This window comes from Acomys russatus, chromosome 1 (genome assembly GCF_903995435.1).
Source record: "Acomys russatus chromosome 1, mAcoRus1.1, whole genome shotgun sequence".
In the NCBI taxonomy this organism is placed as follows: Eukaryota; Metazoa; Chordata; class Mammalia; order Rodentia; family Muridae; genus Acomys; species Acomys russatus.
In genome coordinates, this window is record NC_067137.1 from 82,407,225 (window position 1) to 82,428,920 (window position 21,696).

The following is a 21,696-nucleotide window of genomic DNA, read 5'->3' on the forward strand; positions in this document are numbered from 1 at the left end:
CAGAGAAACTCTGTCTCAAAAAAAAAGAAAGAAAAGAAAAGAAAGAAAAACCTAGAAATTGAAACTATCCACTTCAAACTCATCTTTATATTGTAAAACCAAGGCTTCTCCAAGCACAGATTATCTTGTTCTACTAGATCTTCAGGGAGGAAAATAGTAAAAATAAAACATAAATCAGATTTTATAAAAACCTGTTATTAGTTCCACCGTTAAGCCACACATAGTTTAATTGGCTTACTTTTAATCTGCTGCTGCCAGGAAGGAACAATGTTCAGTGAAGTAAAAATACATAGGGAAAATTAATTTACTTCTGTGAGTTTATTTACAGACAATATTACAGATAGAAAAAGCATTGAATGAGTCGAACTTACCTTTGCTCACAGCAATGCACAACAAACAACTACATGCTCTATCTAAAATAATCTAATGTATGCGCGCCCCACCCACCCACAGCAAAACGACCAATTGTCCTGAAAACCACATTTTCAATGTAAACAAACAAAACATTTTTATTTAACTCAATGCACCCCAAATATTTCAACAATATGCAACCAATATAAAAGGCATCAACGAAATTGTTTCCATTGCATCTTTGCATACTAAGCGCTTAAGGTTTGAAGTGTGTTTTATTGCATGCTTCAGTTTGGACTGCCACCTTTAAAGGGCGCAGACACGGCTCTGGTTAGTCGCTAACTCTAGTGGATGCAGACCGATGAGTGTGGTTGATTTGGTGTGTTTTCTAAGTTCATGGCTTTCTCAACCAGTCTATCCTTGTACCCTTAATTTCTACTCTATTTTGTAAATCATTTTTGCCTCTTGGGCATTTTGGCAAACACAAAAGACATTCAAAAGCCTTCCTGAGAGCTCCTAAAAAGACCCACGGGGATCGATTTCTTGGAGAGGGTGGCATCCAGACAGTCCTCTCTCCCGCGCGGTCCTGCACTTGCTCACAGGCCTCTTGGAGACTGCAGCTGCCCACCAGCAGGGGCCGAGATCACCGGGGGCAGGAAGGGGCTGGTGGTCTGGGAACCCTCTTGGGACGTCACTGCTCCAGGCCATCCTGGGGATCAGGCAGTTAGTACTGCTGACTTTAAGGCTCCAAGTGTCAAAACTTTCACCATAAAATGCCAGGGCCTAGCCCACAAACTGTCACTCAGCCCTCGGAAGAAAAAAAAAGTGAAAAGGTACAATCAACAGAACTAGCGAGGAACCTCCCGCCGCTCCGCTCCCCAGGAGGGCCGGCTCAGGTAAGAGGGGACATTTTCGGGGAAGGAGGGGGTCTTCCCTGCTTATGTTGATTGGCTGGAGGTTGCCACCACGTGTTGTAGACCAGGACGAGCGGCTGATTTCCCCGCCCTCTTTATCCCCTTCGCCTCCTAGAGGTCAAGGAAGGTGGAGAGTGAGGTTTCCTAGGCAACCGCAGTGGGCGTTCAGTACACAGCAGGCCCGGGGCTGGAAAGAGTGTGGTGTCAGCTGCACACAGGGATTGGGAGGTCGGAGTGCACTCTGGCCTGTCTGGGACAGCCACGGAATCCATTCTCTCTCTGGAATAAGGTGAGTATGGGTCCGCTAGTGGCCTCCAGGCATCCCTCCCCTGTAGGAAGGACCAGGGAGTCCGCTTTACTCACACATGGAGGAAATCTACCAGCAGTACACAGGTCAAGAGACCTACGTGATGGTGCAATGGGGGTTATAATAATATTGTGATAATAATTATAATAATAAAGAAATAATAGTAATACACATCTAGCGCTAGCAGGGCGTTTACACGAGCCATCAGTGAGAATTGTTGGATCCTGAGCCTCCTTTATACTCAAGCGAGAAAACAGTTGGACCATACAGGGCTTTGTTTTGCAGGAAAGCGTAGTTTCCTAGAAAGGAGGTTTCCTCTTCCCCTGGCAGACGGAAACAGTTCTTTGCCGGCCAGTTAGTGACGAGTTCTGAATTGTAGTGCAGAGCAATGTTTAAAATTATATTGGATAGGATCTATGGTACGACCGTTCATTCGAACCATTTGATAAATTACGTTGAACACCCACCACGTATCAGACACTGTTCCCGCCCTCGATGAACATGTTAGGAGGAAAGACCTGCGCGTGTCACAGTACGACGTGACTGACACATATCCTAGCACAGGAGATGTGCTAGCCTAACACAGTCACATGAAAGAAGACGTTCATAGTAAGACCAAAGAGGATTCAACTCTTCAGAGAAGAGTCTGTGTAATCTTTAAGGATGTATGGAGTACAAAAGGAAGGGGCAGTAAGGATAGAGAGAAGCTTATGCTGACGTACAGCCATGCTAGCCATCACAGGGCTCGAGTTGTGGCCAGTCCTGGGAGGCTGTGTGGCTCTTTTGGTTGACCAGGAATTTGAGAGAGTGTTATGAGTCTGAACATGGTGGCTGTAAGCGACTTCTGAAAAGAATGTCCCTTCCGGGACGCTGGCTGCCCAAGTGATGTATAGGGAACGGGCTAAGTGGAAGTGAGACGACAGGAAGGGCATCGTCCAGTGACGGAGAGGCAATGACAGAGAGCAGGGGGGACGCATGTAAAACCTGATAGACGTGATGAGTAGTGAAACCGGGAAAGACATGGGGGTGAAGTCTCCAGTTTCCACCTTCGATGAAGAGGGGATAGTGGCGTCCTTTGTCACAAGAAAGCGTTCATTAAGGGGAAACTCATTAGTTGGGAAATAGGAGCTCAGTTTGGGGCATACGGAATCTGAGATGCCTGTGACACATGCACATGACTTTCCATGGGAGCTTTGGGATTTATTGCATGGAAAAGAGGGCAATAAGCATGAGTAATTTTTACAAAGAAGGGCGCTATTAGTGCCAGATAACAAGGAGAGGGCGAGGGAGACGGCTTAGACAGCAAAGTGCTTGCCTTGTAAGCAAAAGGACCTGAGTTGCCTCACAGACCCCTTGGAAATAAAGCATGGCATGTGAGCCGGGCGTGGTGGCGCACGCCTTTAATCCCAGCACTCGGGAGGCAGAGGCAGGCGGATCGCTGTGAGTTCGAGGCCAGCCTGGTCTACAAAGTGAGTCCAGGATGGCTAAGGCTACACAGAGGAACCCTGTCTCGAAAAACCAAAAAAAAAAAAAAAAAAAAAAAAAGCATGGCATGTAACTCCAGTGCTGGGAAGGCAAGCCAATCCCTGGGGCTCTGCGGTCAGCTAGCCTAGCTGACCAGGTAAGTTCCCATCAAAAATATCTAGGTGGATGGCACCTGAGGGCTGGCCCTGAAACTGTCCACACTTACATGCACACACCAGCATTTATATTTGTGTGTGCACACACAAAAGAGGGAGCGGGGGAGGGAGGGAGGGTGGGTGAGAGAGCTGTAGGATGGAGGGAAGGAGGGAATAGAGAGAAACTAATGAAGAAAGGGAGGGGCTAAAGAGAATCCAAGGAGGAAACGCAGGAGTCATCCACATGGCTCAGTGTCACGTTAAGGTCAAGTTGAGAGCTGGAGCATGCCCACTGCCTTTGGCAATCTGAAGGTCACCCTTAATCTTGTTTATAACCATAAGCAGAGGCTGTGATGGCTTGAAGTGTTTTCTTTGTCATTACAATGATTTGAGGACTGAATGGAGGTAGTGAATTGTGGCTGCTGATTGCCTAGAAAGCTCTTAGTGAAACTGTCAGATACAGCTATTCATTTTTTTTTTTAAACGCAGGACAGAAAGGACTCTTCTAAATAGGAAGACCTGGTGCTCGTGCACAGAAGAAAGGAGACCCCCATGGAAAGGAAGATGAAGGACTGATGGCAGTGCTCCAACAGAGGTGGGAAAGGCACATCTGTGCACAGAAACATAGGTCCACTTTAGACAAAATGAAGACTATTTGTTTATTGTATGTGATACATTCACACATGTACGGGGCGGGCGAGTGGAGAAACAAGGGCAAGAAGGAAATCCCAGGGTTTCATCCTTAATCCTCCTCTCATAGAGGCGCACGCTGACGAGAAACAGAAACGTGCCCTCTGTAACTGGCCAGTGGCTTCTCATAGCTCAGACATAGTTGTGCAAATTTGGGGATTTTTGTTGAATTTTGTTTTGTCAGTTAACTACTGAGTTAGAATAAAATTACTTTTCCTAAATGGGGCATTGATAGAGGACAGAGTAGTGTGTTTGTATCTTCTGGACTAAATGAGGAGACGTGGAGACTTGGCTCTGTAAAAGTGACCGCCCGCCTTATAGTAATTCTTGTACTGCCCTCTCAAGCAGAACCCCAGCTGGACTTTTAAAAATCCCTTTTTAAGATTTAGTTTTTAATGTTAATTATATGTGTGTGTGTGCAAGAGGCTGGAGGCTGGAGGAACGGGGTCTATGGAGAAAAGGTAGTTCTTAGCCTGCTGATGTGGGTGCTGGGAATGGAGCGTGGGTCCTCTGGAAGAAGAGCAGGGTGGCAGGGACATCTCAAACCACAAGCAGAGAATAAACTGGCAATGGAAACTTTAAAGCCTGGCCCCACTGACACACTTCTTTCAGCAAGGCCACCAAACAGCCACCCACTGGGAACCAAGTGTCCAAATGTCAGGGATGATAAGGGACATCTCATGAAAGCAAGGTAACACGGGGACAGGAGAAGAGCTAGAAAGGGAAGGGGACAGATCAGAAAGTCCAAAATCAGTCCCAAAGGTCTGTAATCACTTAGGAGGAAACAGTGTGGTTCTTTCCAGATATCTTGGGCACGGCTTAGGATCACCTAGATAGTTATTTGGTGTCTTTGGAGGGCCTAAGATTGGCTCTGACCTTTGCATGGTAGTGAGCAGCTAGCCTTGCCTTTACTTACCACAGACGTTAAACCAAAACGTAAGGGCATTCTTCTGATGGGTTGAGGGGCTACAAATGCTTTCTTTATTTGGTCTTCCTTGCAAATAAACCTAGGAAAGAGAGACTACTGCCAGCATCTGCATAAGGCCCATTGATGAAGCATCTAAACGTCTTCAAATGTTTTCTTTCTTTACCCAGTCACTCCTGCAGCACTGTTGTATTCTGGATGTGAATATGCAGTTGGCAGTGGGTAGCGGAGAAGGAAGGAGCAGCTCTTTTGTCCAGACCTATCCACCACCTAACCACTCGGATCACCCCAGCATGATCTACCATGGTCTTTTGCTTACACTATTATAATTGTCCTGCCCTGCCCTGCTAGTTTCTACCCTCACCTCTACAGTGTTTAAGTTCAGTGGAGTAACCAGAGGGCTCTTTTCAATAGTGACAAAGCTGATGCCACTCTCCTACTCAAAAGCCTGTTTCTTGCCATCTGAAAACCCATAAAGGGCCTATGAGGCAGCCAGGGTGCTGGACCCTCCTTGCTCCTTCTCAGTCTGTGTTTTCTTCACTGTTGGTCCATCACATCCATCTTGCCTTGTTCTGCAGATATGCCAAATATGCCCTCGCCCTATTGGTCTGACTGGCACTCCCTCTGCCTGGATGTGATCCAGATTCCTTCTTATGTACTCAGTTCTCTGCTCAGATTCCCCCATAACAGAACCTGCCTTTTCTTTCCCCTCCTCTGCTTCTCTCTGGTACCTATTAGATGCTTGATACATAGGTTAGTGGCTGAGTAAACGGCTGAACTGAGGCAAGACATCACAGCAATAAGGAAATTTTCTGGTTGCATCCTGCTCTGTGGCATTAGCTGGGGCTTCTCCTCCCCTTCTTGGCTCAATAACCTCAGTTCATTTCATGTTGCTACAACAAAATACTCAGAGCCAAGTAGTTAGAAACAATAGGCACTGGTTTTCTACAGCTCTGTACGCTAAGTCCCAAGATCAAGGCACCGGCATCAGGCAGCTGGTGACATCGTCACGTGGCAGTAGGTGGAAGAGGAAAAGAGGAACAAATTCCCTCCCTCCGTTAGTCTGTTCCTCGGCACAAGGTCCTGTTCTTGAGAGAAGGAATCCTCATGACCCCTTAGCTAAGACCTTACCCCTTAATGACTTTACGTTGCTGACTTCTGTACTTTGGAGAGCTCTTGTCCAAGTCTTAGCTTCATCGTGGTGGGACAGTGTCCCCGTTCACAAAGCCTGAGTATACACAGCTGTACTCCGGCGGCAAACACTGCCACGTTGAAAGCCCTACATCTTCCTTTCCCCAACAGTTGCTGCTCTGAGTTTGAAAACAGCTTTAATTAAAAAAAAAAAAAAAAAAAAAAAAAAAAGCTTAGTAAAACTTCTTTGCCTTGAATTTTGGCATGGTTTGTACAAATGGCTTTTCTCCGAATCCGATGTCTGGTTCATCTCAAAAATCCTTCATCGGTCTTTAATGTGCGTTGTTTTTTGTTTTGTTGTTGTTGTTGGTGGTGGTGGTGGTAGTGGTTTTGTTTTGGCTTTTTTTTTGTTTTTGTTTTTTTTTTTGTTTTTTTGTTTTGGTCTGCTTGTATGTGTGTCAGATCTTGGAGTTACAGACAGTTGTGAGCTGCCATGTTGGTGCTGGGAATTGAACCCCAGTCCTCTGGAAGAGCAGTCAGTGCTCTTAACCGAGAGCGAGACCTTTCCCTGGAGCAGGTATATATTCCTTCACTCTCATCTTGCCATAGGCCTTCCTGTAATCAGACAGCAAGGTTAGGAAAACACAGGATTCAAATCGCCACTTTGTTAACATGTTAATTTGTGTGTCTTATCTTTCTGCACATGGATATAAACATAACCGAATGAGGGTCCTTAATAAAATTTAAGTATAATTTTATTCAGGTAAGTATATGTACAGATATAACACAGAGTTTTAATACCTTTATCTGTGTCCCCAAACCCTCTGTTGCTCCCACTGCTTACGGACCTGTGACGGAACCATTGTTATGCAGAGTTCTGATACCATAATTTGTTCCCAGCTTGCATCTGAATTGATACAGAGAGCATATGATTAACATGTGTGTACATTTTTTTTGATTCACACTGTGCCTGTGAGAGTCATCAACATTTTATATAAAAACAGTTGTCTGTTATTTCGCTCCTGTGTGTACACCCAACCGAAATGTTTACCCTTGTCATGCATGACAAGTCGCTCAGAGAAGGACTTGTGTCACTGGCCCTCCGTGAAAACAGTCCAGATGTGCAGCTACCTCACAAAAGGGCACTCCTACTCGATTATAGTAAACATATTTTGAAAAAAAAATCCATTGCTTTCTTTGAATTTTGCTTCTATTCTCATCTTCCTTTTTATTCCTAATCCATTCACATCGGCTTTGTCTACACTCACAGAGACTCACACTAATGACTTAAAAATGCACATTTCTACTTTTTTCTCTGCGTAACCAGGCACACATTTATTTGTAGGCATACTCCTCTGGAGGGCATTGGAGCAAATGAATTATACAGTGTTTCCCACATCTTGTCATATCACTGTATTAAAAACAAGACTTTTTAGTGTATGCGTTACATATTGAAAATATTTAAAATTATGAATATTTAATTGTATTAAAGCCATTTGGATATTAATTGGTTCATATCATCTGTGACAAAAGGGAAATCGGGGAATTCATCTTAACGAATATTTATTGCCATGTGAGATAAGCCCCAATAATTCTTCTTTAATATTCGTTCTTATATTGAGAGAAATCACACAGATCTTAGGTATTTAGTTTTATTTTCCCAGTGTGACTAGCATATAGATCAAAAATTATATGTTTATCCACATTCCATGAGCTTTTTTTTTTTTTTTTTTTTTTTTGTAGCTTAGATAACTGGGTTCAGCTTGGGTATCACAGCCTGATAGGAAAGCTCGCCAGGCACTGTGGCACATGCCTTTAATCCAAGCACCTGGGAGGCAGAAGCAGGAGGATCACTGTGAATTTGAGGCCAGCCTGGTCTACAAAGTGAGTCCAGGACAGCCAAGGCTAACACAGAGAAGCCCTGTCTCAAGGGAGAAAAAAAAAGAAAAGAAAGAAAGAAAAGCTACAGCTTATGTTTGAGAAAAAAACAGGAAGATCCAACAATAACTAAATGTCTTGACTGGAAGCCTGAAAGAGGACTCCCGAAAGGAGTCTGAAGCTTTAGTGCTTAAAAGAAAAACTATGTTTGTCTCATTTGGACCAAAGGAATAGGCTGACAACAAAACAGGAGCAGGTGTGGGGAGGCAGAACTAAGTCCAGAACACTAAAAAAAAGTTTTCTAAATGGGAATTTTAGAGATGGAAGAAGGTCTAGGCAGACAGCCGCTAATGCCACAGTTGGTAGCTCTGAGGTGACTCTCCACTGGGGACTGACATGACTCTAGGACTAATGTCCATATTTTGTTTCCTTTAACAGACATATTGGATGACCATTGTTTTTAATGGAAGATGATTGAAAGTGAAAACTTAAATCGAAGTGAAATCATTAAAGAACTGGTGAGTCCAGACCCAATTTTTTTCCACTAGCACTTAGAAGACTAATAAGTAGGGCATTTTGGCTCTCTTTCCAGGAGCCAGGGGCACTGGCGGGAAGGATGTTTTTTCTACTGTATGACTTTTGGAAGCACAGAAGTCACGTGTGTGACCCAGCTTTCTCTTTTGTGGGGAGTATGGGAGTGGTGTTAGCCCAATGGACCGCTTATAGTTTGTGATGTCAAAGACAGTTTATCAATTAGAACAGATACCAACTCAAGTTCTTTGTTTTAAAACAGTGCTTGTGTAACGGTTTGTCTTATGAGATGGTTGGACAAGAAGGATCAGACGCTTCAAAACTGGAGATGTTTTTCTTAGGGTACCCCCGTATAGTTGGATTATCACTGTTTCATAATTTATCAAGTCTTACAATTGTTGCTCAAGACATAAAGGAAATTTCAGGGTTGGAGACGTGTTTACAGCTTACAGAGCTGTGGATTGCAGAGGGCTACATCGAGGTAAGTTTAGACAGCCTTACGCGGTGCGGTCAATCCTGAATTCTTGACTCTGGAAAAATAATTCGTTAAAAGTTTTGCAGCATATACGGATTGAAACTGACAAACGGGCAAAGATAAAGGTGCACCCAAAGTGAAAACAGAATAAGGAACCCACATCAATGTATGTTTTGGCAAGCATAGAAAACCAGGTCATAGCCAGTATTGCTTACTAATAAAATGGATTCACTCAGGCACTGCGTGGCTAGAAATGTGTTTTAGAAAGCAGCACTACAAAATATATCACAAGCAATAGAAATATGCACACCTTTTAACTCAGAAATCCCTACCCTGAGGATTGTATACTGGAGAAGGAATTCCACAGCGGAGAATGGTTACATGTGTAAAAGTATTTTGCTGCAGCATTTTCACAACACATAAAGTTATCACATGTGCATTTTCTGCACACAGGATAATTTTAAAGAAAGCTTTTATGACATTAATAAAATATTTTGTAATTATTAAATATACTTTGAAAAATTATGAAAATGTGTTAGATTGTCTTAAGGAAAAACTACCACCACCTTATAAAACCATATGTGTATGATTGTATTAATATAAAATAGATGTAGTTGATTAACATAGAAAATTAAATATGACTGTATTTAGGTGGAGAAATTATGTTTATTTTAAAATTTTAGTTAATTATTCTTGGTACTGATATTATAATAAAATGGTATTTTAAAAAAAGACTTAGAAACCTATTTTACTTGAAAAGTCAATGACAAAACAAGTAACGCTCTTCAATCTCCTTTTCAACAGAAAATTGAAGGCCTTCAAGAATGTAGAAAATTGGAAAAATTGTATTTATGCTACAATAAAATTTCCAAAATAGAGAAGTTAGAAAAATTAATAAAATTGGAAGTTCTTTGGCTGAATCACAATATGATAAGAAATATTGAGGTGAGATCATTTTTATAATTTGCATATAAGGCCAGTTCATTGCTATGGCACTAGAACCACAGTATCTAAGATCATACAACGTTAAGGCCAAAATATTTATGAATAGCAAAGTTATTATTGTTGAAAAGAACTAATGCGAGGCAATAAATTAAGCACACTAGCCATTTCCCCAGGGAACTTGGGCTCCATTCCCAGCACCCACATGGCAGCTCACTGCTATCTGTAACTCTAGTCCCAGGGGATCCAACACCCTCTTCTGTTCTCTGCGGCGCACAGGTGTACATGCCGGAAAAAACGTTTGTACACAAAGGAGGGGGGTGCAGACTGTCCGGATGAGACCTGACAGGCTGTGGTCAGACAATGAGGGAGGAGGACCCCACCTGTCAGAGGTCTAGGGAAGGGGACTAGATCGGAGTAGGGGGGGGGGGGGAGGGCGGGAACAGGAAGATAAGAGCGAAGGGACTACAATCCAGATATAATGTGAATAAATTATAATAAAAATAAGGAACTAAATACATAAATGAAAAAGTAAAAAAATTCATACACATAATTTTTAATAAAGTAAAAAGAAGAACTAATGTGTAGGTAACATCTTATAAGGAGCCATGGTCTCTGTTCTTCACAAGAGGCTGGAGAAGTGTTTGGTGTTAGAAGGTTTTCAATAGGGAGGTTTAGAAAGAGCTGGAGTGTTTCTCCACTCACTCACTGTGCCTCTCCCCACCTCTCCTTCTCATAATTCTCTCCAGGTTCCGTTAGAGTGGGGGTGGCTTCACTGTTCTCATTTTCCTCTGGGCCCGAGAAGCACACAATGTCTACTCTCAAAGCTTCTAAGGAAATAACAAGATTGATCAAAGTTTCTATATTTATTTGAGACAGGGTTTCTCTGTGTTGTTTTGGCTGTTCTGAACTTGCTCTGTAGACCAGGCTGGCCTCGAACTCACCAAGATCCACCTGCCTCTGCCTCCCTCCCCCCCTCCCCAAGTGCTGGGATTACAGCGTGCCAAATTTGATAATTTTTAAAACTACATGTTGTTTACACTTTCAGGGCTTGCATACTTTGAAGAATCTAAAAGACCTCAACCTTGCTGGAAATCTAATAAGCAGCATTGGTACGTAGTGTTTCCTTGGGAAGCTGAGCTGAGCTAACACATTTCGAAAGTGTGTGCTTAGATTTATTTTTCTTAGACTTTACATCATTGAAAGGCCCTTTACTGTTGCTTGCCTTTTTACGTCAGGTTGTGGTTCTTTCTGTGAGCCGTGAAGACCTTTCAAAGAATGATTGGCTGTTTGAGAGTGTCTCACAGTGTGTTCTGATCACATCTGCACCCACCCAGCTCCTCCAACTTCCCACCTTATTTTCAAACGTGTGGTTCAAATCTGTAAACAGATTATGTTGATAATTAGTATCCCTGATCCTATCAATACGCATGAAATGATGGCCGCCTGTAACTCACAGGGGTGCCAGGATATGTAATAAAGGTAGAACAGGAAACTTAATTACTTTTGTGATGCTGAAGATTGAACCCAGGGCCTTGGACATGCCAGGCAAGCACTCTGCCGCCGAGCTATCGCCTCATTCCTAATGTCTCTTTAATCTTGCTTTTAAATGAAAGGTCAATGTCTTGATCCCAATGAACAACTGGAAAAACTAAACCTTTCTGGAAATCAAATTACTTCTTTCAAGGTATGTTCAACTAAATGAGTTACCAACTGTATAGATGAGAAAATACAGCAAACAATCCTCCTTCAAGGGGTAATGGCATAGAGCTCATTACTTTGTGCTTCCTGATGCTCTTGGGCAGTGGTTGCCAACCTGTGGGTCATGAGCCCTTTGGAGATTGCCTATCAAGTTTTTACATTATGGTTCATAAGAGTAGCAAAATTGCTGTTGTGAAGTAGCAATGAAATAATTTTATGGTTGGGGGGGGGTCACCACAACATGAGGAACTGTATTAAAGGGTCACAGCATTAGGAAGGTTGAAAACCACTGCCCCCTGGGAAGCCATAAGGATTTGATTCCTTTAGATCCAAAAAATAACTACTTAGTTGGCTGGCAGGATGTTCCATTCTCTTACCTCCCTCCTAGTCTTTCTGGCTACATCTATTTCATTGGAGCATCTAATAGGATCTGAAAAAGTGGACTGCCCCTTCTCAGTCCTGACGTCTCTCTCATTTCTGTCCGTATTCGTTCTCTAAATAATCCCATCATGTCTTTTAACTGTAAATACACCTACTCTACGGACTGATAAATTGGTCCCTCCGCTTGCCCAGACCACTCCTCCGAACTGCAGACCTCTCTTTACCGACCTCAAACTGATGTCCACGCCCCAAACCTTCTTTCCCTGCAGGCATCTCGGGCTCTCTACATGGTGTTTCCACTCTTCTAGTTAATTAAGCAGAAATCTTTACATCCTTTTCTTTTAACTCCTATTATTTCTTCATGTCCCACCCTCAAATCCGTGAGCAAATCTTGTTGGTGCCCATTTGGAATGTGCCCAGAGCCTTACTACCTGGATCACTGTCACCCTGGCTGGCAGCTATCATTACCAATCCCCATTACTCAGGGGAAATATTAAAACCCAACTTCTTGCAATTCTACATTTATTGATTGATCAATTGACTGTGTGTGTGTATCACATTCTCCACTTATTTATTTGTTTGTTTTGTTTGTGTGTTTATGTGTGTATGCGTGCATGCGCCTGCGTGTGTGTGTGTGTGTGTGTGTGTGTGTGTGTGGGCGCGCGCGCGTGCACGTGCACACGTGCGTGCATGCCATGGCACACATATGGAGATAGAGGACAACTTGTAGGAGGAGTCAGTTCCCTCATTGCTCCACATGAGTCTTGAAGATGAAAATCAAGCTGTCAGGTGTGGCAGTAGGTGCCCTTGCTTGCTGAGTCACCTTGCCAATGCCCCCCCTTTTTTTTCTCTATCCTCCATCCAGCAAAACTTGCTGGAGCCCTTTAAATATGCTATAATAAATCTCTCTTGTCAAAATTTCCCTTGCTTTCTCATCTTGTTCACAATCTAATTTTGACAGTGTGAGAGAAGGCGCGTATTCAAGCACATTTTATATCAGAGAAAGAGGAATCTGGAATAATTTTAAACCCGTCAATGTAAATAGATACTCTTTAGCTAAGAGAAAACAGAAGGGTATTGCAAAACAGAATAAGCATTTTAAAAAGAAAGTTGAGTAAAATGCTACCAGATTAGTTCAATTGCAAAGGAATTGGTCGACAGGAAAGGCTAGGAACACTTCAACAGGCATCAGAGGAGGCCCTTCTGGGCAGTGGCAGTGGGCATTCTAAGAGAGAGAGATAAATATCCATAAGGGCTTGGAGATAAGAAATCCCCGGTCTATTTGAGTAACATCAACATTGTCATTTAGCTCAAATACAGGGGGCACCTGAGAGCACAGGGGGTTGAGACTAAACGGCTAATCAAATCTTCAGTGTAGAGTGTGTTTGACAGACAACAGAGCTGTCACTGCTGTTCAGCAAGGGGCTTTTATAATGTGATCACAGATATCCCCCTGGAGAACAGTAAACTAGAATAATGTTTATTGATTAGAGCAGCTGGGACACACAGCAAATGCATAGCTGGGTAGGCTTCCATTTAGCAAAGGTTGGTCTTTTCTTCTGGAATGTAACATGTACTTTCACCAGAGACATATTAAGTCATCTAGATCACTTTAACATGTGTACTTAGGTGTGTAGTTAGAATGTGTCATGTTAGATTGTGGCGGATATCATGTGTTCAAGGTGAGCATCCATAGCTGATTGGACGTTGTCACTGGTGTTTTAGGACCTTACTAACTTGACCAGGCTGCCTCGCTTAAAGGATTTATCCCTGAATGATCCTCAGTATAAGACTAACCCAGTGTGTCAGCTGTGTAATTACTCCACCCACGTATTGTACCACTTGCCTTCTCTTCAGCGTCTTGACACATTTGACGTATCAGCGAAGCAAGTCAAGGAGCTAGCAGACGTAAGTGTGTTCACAATCAGGTAACTGTGACTCAGGTTTGCCCTGTTAACGGCTTTTTCCTGGCTGGGTCCCCATGTGGTTGGTGGTGCTATGCCATCAGTTCTCTTCGCCCGTCCTCTCCTGCTCAGTAATCAGGGTGTTTCACCTAAAAGTATACAGATAATTTGTTTGTTTTCCATGAATTAATAAAGCAGGAACAATGGGGTTTAATATTTGCTGCAGTTCTACGTTTTTTTTTTTTTAGCTAAGCATACTGTTTTATAAGCTAAATTTTGTCTGCAGTTTCTTTATTAGAAATCCTGGAAATAGACATGCATATGCCACATAGTCACATATTAAAAAACAAAGAGGCTTTTTGAGAGTTTATGTCTTATGAATAAATTCTATACAAGATCTGTGAGCATCATCACGTCCATGGTCAGCAGCAGCAGCAGCAGCAGCAGCAGCTCTAACAGAGCCAGCCAACGTCCAAACCTCTAAAGCACCTGTGCTCACACAGTGCCACTGACAGCTGTGCCTTAGTTAGGCCTCTGTTGCTGTGACCAGAAGCTCTTGGGGAGGAAAGAGTTTATTTCAGCTTACTCCCTGTGATCCATCATCCAGAGAAGTCAGGGCTGGAACTCAGGGCAGGAACCTGGAGGCTGGAGCTGATGCCATTAGGACTCAAGAATAGCTACACACTGACCACTCCAACACCAGCCTCAGACCGGTGGAAGTTTATTTGAGCACTAAACAAAACCTGAACAAAACTGAACACAAACTCAACATAAACTGACCGGTCAGGGCCATAATCTGGGCTCGGGAGCCAGATTATGACATCAGTCTGCTTCTAAGTCAGGCTTTTTATAAGAAAAACTGTCACCAAGTAACAACCAGGTAACAAAACCATAACCAGGTAACAACCAACAAAACCATAACCAGGTAATAATGAGCTAACAAAATCGCCACCTGGTAACAACCAGGTCTCCAGGTATAGGAAGCAACAGTACGTCATTTTGACTAGCTAGACAAAGCTTTTCTAACTGACTTTTAATTTCATTGGCTCTGCAGTTGGGGGACTTTGCAGAGTATCCAGGTAACAAAGTATACAAAGTCTGAGAAATGAAACCATAGAGACATATTGATTGGAAAGCAGGGCCTGAATACTTGAACTTCATTTCGCTTTATAATCAAGAATGTGGCATCGGATATGCTAAGAGCAATAGCTGGTGTGCGCAGTGGAATCACAGTTATGCTAGGAACTGCCGTAGGTCTTACTAGAGGGGCTATAGAGTTTAAGCAGGTTACAGCGGTGCAGAGGCCGTGGAGGGGTGCTGCTTACTGAGCTGTGTCTTCCCATGTCAGTCGCCTATCAGGAAAATGTCCCACGGGCTAACCTTGCCCGGCGTTTTCTCAATTGAAGTTCTAAATGACTCTAGCTTGTGACAAGCTGACATAAAACTAGCCAGCACAGCTACCTATGGTTTGCTTTATCTAATTCTTTGTTATTTACTCTCTTACCTTCAGACCACAGTGATGAAGAAAATAATGTATTATAACATGCGAATAAAAACGGTCCAGAGACATCTGAACGAAGAACTTGAAAAACTGAATGACAGAAAATGCAAGTTACAGAAGCTACCAGAAGAACGGATAAAATTATTCAACCATGCCAAAAAAACTGTAAGATTTAATCGTGTAAAAAAAAAAAAGTCAGTGTCTATATGAGAAAGTATTGGACAACATAGCAAATTCTTAACTCCCCCCCACCCCCCCACCTCCCCCACCCCCCACCCCCCACTCCCCCACCCCCCAACCCCCATCCACCTCCACCCCACATGGTGTGTGTGGGGGTGCACGCTCATGCATGCATTATTCAAAAAAGGTAAGAACACGGGCTAGGCAGGTGGTTCAGTAGGCAAAGTGCTTGCCACACGGCATGTAGACCGGAGTTCAGGGCCAAGAATACATATAAAAAGCTAGGCATGGTAACATGTACTGTCATCTTAGAGCTGGGGAAGTGGAGCCCAGTGAGCCCTTGGCTAGGCTACTTGGTAGGCTCTCGGCTAGTGAGAGACCCTGTCTCAGAAAACAATGTGCATAAATACCTGAGGAACAGCACCCATGTTTGACCTCTGACCTCCACATACTGGCACACACACACACACACGCACACACACACACACAAGCATATGCCCTTCACATACACATTAAGGCATGAAAGTCTGAAAAAAAGTTCAATTATCCTCAAGAAACATTATGTACACACAAAAAGGTATTATCCTTAGTACGAATGTGTCCATACGTAAGATAACGTTACAAGTAGATGTGCAAATAGGAAAATTGAAGGAAGTATATAAATCAGCATTCTACCAGTGAACACGTGACAGTGACTAATAGACACCTGAATGTGGCACTCCTTTACGAATTTTCCAATGTTAGTAGAGTGTGCAACCACTTTTACCTATGAAACTGTCGAAGCGTAGCATACCACAGCATTAGTGGTACCGATGAGCATAGTATACTCTGCAGTGCTTACGACAGTGAGCTCTGGTCACACAGCTTCAGAAAGCTCCTAGCCTTCTGCTGCTTAAGTCTACTTGTGTACTTTATTCTGTGGATACTTATCGGCACTAATAGTCAAAAAACATTACATGCTACATAAATATGTAACGAGGGTACAAGTTGATCATTTTTTTCAGTAGGCTATTATGTCATCTTTAAAAAAAACAAAGTGAGGGCTGGAGATACGGCTCCACTGCTCTTGTGGAGGACTCAAGTTGGTTCCCAGCACCTGTACCGGGTGACTCACAGCTGCCTGTAACTCTGACTTCAGGAGATCCAGTATATTTTTCTTTGGCCTTCATAGGCACCATCACTCATTACATATACCCACATATCCACATATTTAAAAGGTGAAAAAGGAAATTATTTTTATGAAATAGAGGTTTGAAATATATTTGATGGTCCTTTCTACAAATTAATATGTATTTATTTTATAATCAGGATGATATTCTTAAAGTACAGTCTTAATAGCTGAGACTCCTAGTAGCAGGGGCCATGGGGACTGAAGAGGACACCCATTATCTAGACAAGACTCCAAGTGGATGGGGGAGACTATCAAGCCACCCACAAAAGCTTTGATCCAAAACTCACTCTGCCTACAAGATCCACCCCATGGAAGAGAGCCAACCCCTGACACTATTAATGATACTCTGCTGTGCTTCCAGACAGGAGCCTATCAGAGTTGTCATCTGAGAGGCTCCTTCCAGCAGGGGTTTGAAATAGATGCTGAGACTCACAGCCACACAGTGGGTGATACCTAGGGAGTCTAGTGGAAAAGTGTGGGGAAGGATAAAAAGAACCAAGAGCTCCACAAGAAGACCAACAGAGCCAACTAACCAGGGCCCAGAGGGACCCGTGGAATCTGAAAAACCAGTCAAGGACCATGCATTGACTGGACCTAGGTCCTCTACATAGATGTAGCCAATGATGAAGCTCAGGCTTCATGTGGGCCACTAGTAAGGGGAGTGGGAGCTGTCTCTATCATGGACTCTGTTAACTGATTTTTGATCACCTCCCCCTGCCAGGCTACAGGGGAAGAAAATGTCCTGATACAACTTGATGATCTGGGGTGAATGGGTGGAGGGGGCCTTCCATTTTCTAAGTAATAGGGGAGGGGGAGGGAGGGGAGGGAGGGGGAGCTGGGAGGACAGGAAGGAAGGGGCTTTGACCAGGATGTGGAGTGAATAGATAAATTAATTAACAAAAGTCAAATTACTTAATAAAAACCACAGGAAGATCAAAATGTCAGAAGTCATTTTATAATGTGCCATTTTTGTATATATAGGTTAAGAACCCCCTACCTACAATGCTTCACAACCAAATGGATTTCAGAGTTTGGAGTTTTTCACATTTTGGAGTCTTCATATGGCCTCTACCATCTGAGCATCCTTTATCTAAATACCTAAAAACATGTCCAACATTTCAAATTTGCCTACACTTCAAATTTCAGATTAAGGGTACTCAACCATATTGATTAAAATATGCAAGCAAGAAAAGGAACATATGCTTTATAAACTTCACTTTAAGTGTGTAGTTTGTCTATAACAGCCAGTTATAGCTATGTACGTGAAGAAATATAGCTAACTAGTAAGTTTCTCTTTATAAATTTTGTGCATTATAGTTTATCTTTAAATCTTACAAGAGATTTACCCTGGGCTCAAACTTTAAGGGAGTGACCCAAAGGCTAAGTGACCTAGATAAAAATATTTAAAGAAATATTTTTAAATATTCCAATTAATACCAAAAAGCCTAGTATGCACAACAAACCCTCCAAAATATTAAAATCTGGTGCAGTGTGTGCTTCTGGGCTAGTCAGGTGCTGAAACCAAAGGAAAATGGTTCCTCCCTTTTGTGTGTTTTCTATGGTTTATCTCTCTTCAGACATAGTTGAAAAAACACTGAAACGCTGAAATGCTGGTATATTAAAATTTTACATTATTTGAAGCTTAAGGGTTTATTCACTCAAAACCAGCATAGATAGTAATTTCACTTTGGTTTTAATAAGCAAACTCAACATTTCATGGCCTGTTTCTTTAAACTTCTTGTTTTTAGTTAAGAGGCTGCCAAGCGTCCTCTTTTTAACTCGTCATTTGTTCAATAAATACTAGCTGAACTGGCACCAAAGGTGAAGTTGCCTTTTGACAATTATAAAGCTTGAGCTACCTAGAGTTCTACTCTGATGATCTAAACTGACTAATAAACCTCACCACAAAGCAAATGTCTGAGTTGAGGCTTTGCCTTAACTGTGCTTTATCTCTAACGTGCTCTCCGGTGCATTGTTTCAACAGTTAGAACGGGAACTGGCTGAACTCAGGGGATCTGGTAAAGGGCAGAGTGAGTACGCGTCAGAGGCTGAGAGACCCGGGAATAGCGAGGCTACCGTGCAAGAATCGCTTATGCAGCAAAAAATACTCACCAAACTGACTGCCCTGGATGAGAGGCTCACTTTCTGGAACAAGAAACTACATGAGTATGTTGGGTAAACTGTCTGGTCATTCAGGTTGAAAACATGAAAGAATAACCATGCTGAGGGCCAAGAGTTGAGCTCAATTCCCTCAATAAGCAGCAGACAACCAACCATGGACTGGGTTGACACTTCTGGTTCCCAGGGCCTCCACCCACGCAAAGCTGGCCTCTGGCTGAAGCCATTTTCAGTTAAGCACAGTGAGCCTTGGCTGCTCAGCATTGTGTCTCCTCTCTGCTCCTGTCTGCAAACTAAAAGCCATTGAGAGCTACTTAGTTCAGAAACTCAACAAGTAGACAAGATCTCAGCAAGGAACACCCACAGTCCTTGCTTAGTTCACACTGCTCTTTCATTTGCTGAGACTTTGGGTAAATAAGTTAATTGCTGATATTAACAATAGGATTGTAACATTTGGAGGTAGGGGGTTACTCCATGCCAGGTGACCCTCAAGCTAGCCATTTAGACGTAAGTACTATTAGTAACTAGCATGGCACTGAGAATGCTAGGGGGACGAAATGACTTGTCTAGGATTTTGGCAGCCATGCTTTCAGATCCAAGGAAGTTTTCTTAGCTTTTCATACTCTGAGTGAAGGTAACAAAATCAGTGGGGGTTTTCACTGCCAGAAACAGAATATCTTATTCCTGGTCTAGCTGCTAGAGCTAGCCTCACTCATCCACTAAGAGCAAAAATAACTGATATCAAAAAACATGTTACACGCTACGATAGATGGACAAACTGCTGTGCATTAAGATTGTGACGCTCATATCACCTGGACATTGGCATGTGTGCTTTGTGTCTGGTAGAATTGAAGCACTTTATCATACCGAAGTAAGACGGAAGAAGAAGAGCCATGGCTTACTGACCCCATTTTTGCTGACTGAGTTGGAGACTGTGGGGAATATCCATTTTGAAGAAGGCACTCGAGCTGATGACTGGTAAGCCTGAACTTTACGCTTAGCTTTTAAAGTAACAGTACCTAGGCTTCCTAGCGAGGTGATTGACTTATAAAGTGCTCCGTTTTCAAAATAGTCTTTCTCAAAAGATTCATCTGTTAAAAAAATGGCCCCATAGAATAGCTTAGTCCATGGGGTGTATGAGTGTGAATGCTTACACACTCAGACCACGTTGTGTGAGGGAGGGCTATGGAGTTGTGAGACTCTCCTGGTTTCCTCGGTCCTGAAATACTTGGTGGCATTCTCTGTTCCTTTGTGGGCTTTGTGCTTAGACAGTTTGTCATTTTCTTTTCATGCTTTCTCTTGATTGTCTCTTTCTGGACTTCTACAAAGTATTCATAGCTGAATCTCTCTCTCTCTCTCTCTCTCTCTCTCTCTCTCTCTCTCTCTCTCTCTCTCACACACACACACACACAGACTCTCTGTCTCTGTGTCTCTGTCTCTGTCTTTCTGTCTCTCTCTGTCTCTCTGTCTCTCTGTCTCTCTGTCTCTCTCTCTCTCTCTCTCTCCCCTCTCTCAGACTCGTGCTTTGCATTCCTGTCTTTTGGACATTTCTACATTTCTATCTGGATGTTCAGTTGGTGAGACAAACAACAAATGTAAAGGGAATCCACTCTGAGACAATAGATTAGCGAGGATTCTCATCCAAACGGCATGAGAGATCTTGAAATATCACTAGCCCTTTAGCCTCATATGGAGATCAAGAAAATAGTCAGATAGGATTAGACAAATTAATATGAAAAACTTAGTGTTTTCAGTGTTATGGTTTTGGTTCCAGCATTTTCTTGCTAATCCAGGCTCCATAAGCATTGAAGCCATTCCTGACTTCACTCCTCTCTTCACTTTCCGTATCCAATCGCATATGCACACTGTCACCTGTGCTATTTAACCCACAGCACCTGCACAGGTCTTCATAGTGTCCTGCCTGGACCCACAGAGGCCAGCATGGAGCCTGCCCAATAATGCAGACACTGACCAATCAGTAAGGCTCCTGAGTGGGCTCTCAGCTCATCCTTGCCAGCTGGCATTTGTTAAAGACAAAACAAAGGAATGTCCTTGCTTATAGGCTTTCACGATTCTTTCAGAACTTTCTCCTGCAACAGAGGATTAAATATCTGTCAACTACTGTCACACCCTGGGCTGATGATCTTTCTACCTCACGGTCCTTCTTCCTTAGCCCCAAGAGGAATGCCTTCTGGTCCCTCGGCCTCACTTAATCTTTTCTACACACACACACACACACACACACACACACACACAAACACACACATATACACACACACACATATACACACACACACACATACACACAAACACACACATATACACACACACACAAACACACACACAGACACACACAGACACACACACGTACAGACAGACACATGCATACACACATACAGAAACACACACACACACATACACACACATACACACACACATATATACACACATACACAGATACACACACAAGCTCTCTGTGAGAGGTTGTACTACACATACATACACAGACAACACACATACATATACACACAGACACACAGATACACACACACACACACGCACATGCGCACACGCGCAAGCTCTCTGTAAGAGGATTGTACTCCAAGAGGCTCTCTATGTGTGTTTCTGGTTCATGCCTTTCCCAAGGGCTGGTGTGGAGGTCTGTGTCTCCATCCCTGCTGTGGTTCTCGAGAACCCTGGCCCTCTGCTAACATTTCCACCAAATAACAGGAATGGTCGATACAATGCCCAGAGCACCAGCGCCTTTTGGAGTTCAGGAAGCAAACTACTGAGAGTCTGTACAATTCCTGGTGTATTATTTAGAGGAGTAACACAGACCCAGGACGCGACCCTGTTATAGGAAGGGGCGCTGGGCTTCTCATCCCAGACATTCATGTAGGTGTTAGCAGGACCTTCAAACTCTGAGCAGGTATTGTGCTGGACCGTAGCACTGTTCATATCTGTCTGCGCTGCCAGA

General features: G+C 43.1%; 1 protein-coding gene across 1 annotated transcript in view; it reads left to right on the plus strand.

Annotated features, from left to right (window-relative positions):
• Positions 1–1,446: 1,446 nt before the first annotated feature.
• Positions 1,447–21,696, plus strand: part of Lrrc9 (leucine rich repeat containing 9) — an 80,731-nt gene continuing 60,481 nt past the window's right edge. Inside the window, exons 1-11 of the mRNA XM_051147353.1 lie at positions 1,447–1,554; positions 3,681–3,786; positions 8,254–8,333; positions 8,609–8,827; positions 9,626–9,766; positions 10,812–10,875; positions 11,380–11,450; positions 13,571–13,753; positions 15,260–15,415; positions 18,586–18,767; positions 19,566–19,697. Of these exons, the coding sequence (XP_051003310.1) occupies positions 8,286–8,333; positions 8,609–8,827; positions 9,626–9,766; positions 10,812–10,875; positions 11,380–11,450; positions 13,571–13,753; positions 15,260–15,415; positions 18,586–18,767; positions 19,566–19,697 (1,196 nt within the window). The 5' untranslated portion in view covers positions 1,447–1,554; positions 3,681–3,786; positions 8,254–8,285. The remainder of the gene's footprint in view (positions 1,555–3,680; positions 3,787–8,253; positions 8,334–8,608; positions 8,828–9,625; positions 9,767–10,811; positions 10,876–11,379; positions 11,451–13,570; positions 13,754–15,259; positions 15,416–18,585; positions 18,768–19,565; positions 19,698–21,696) is intronic.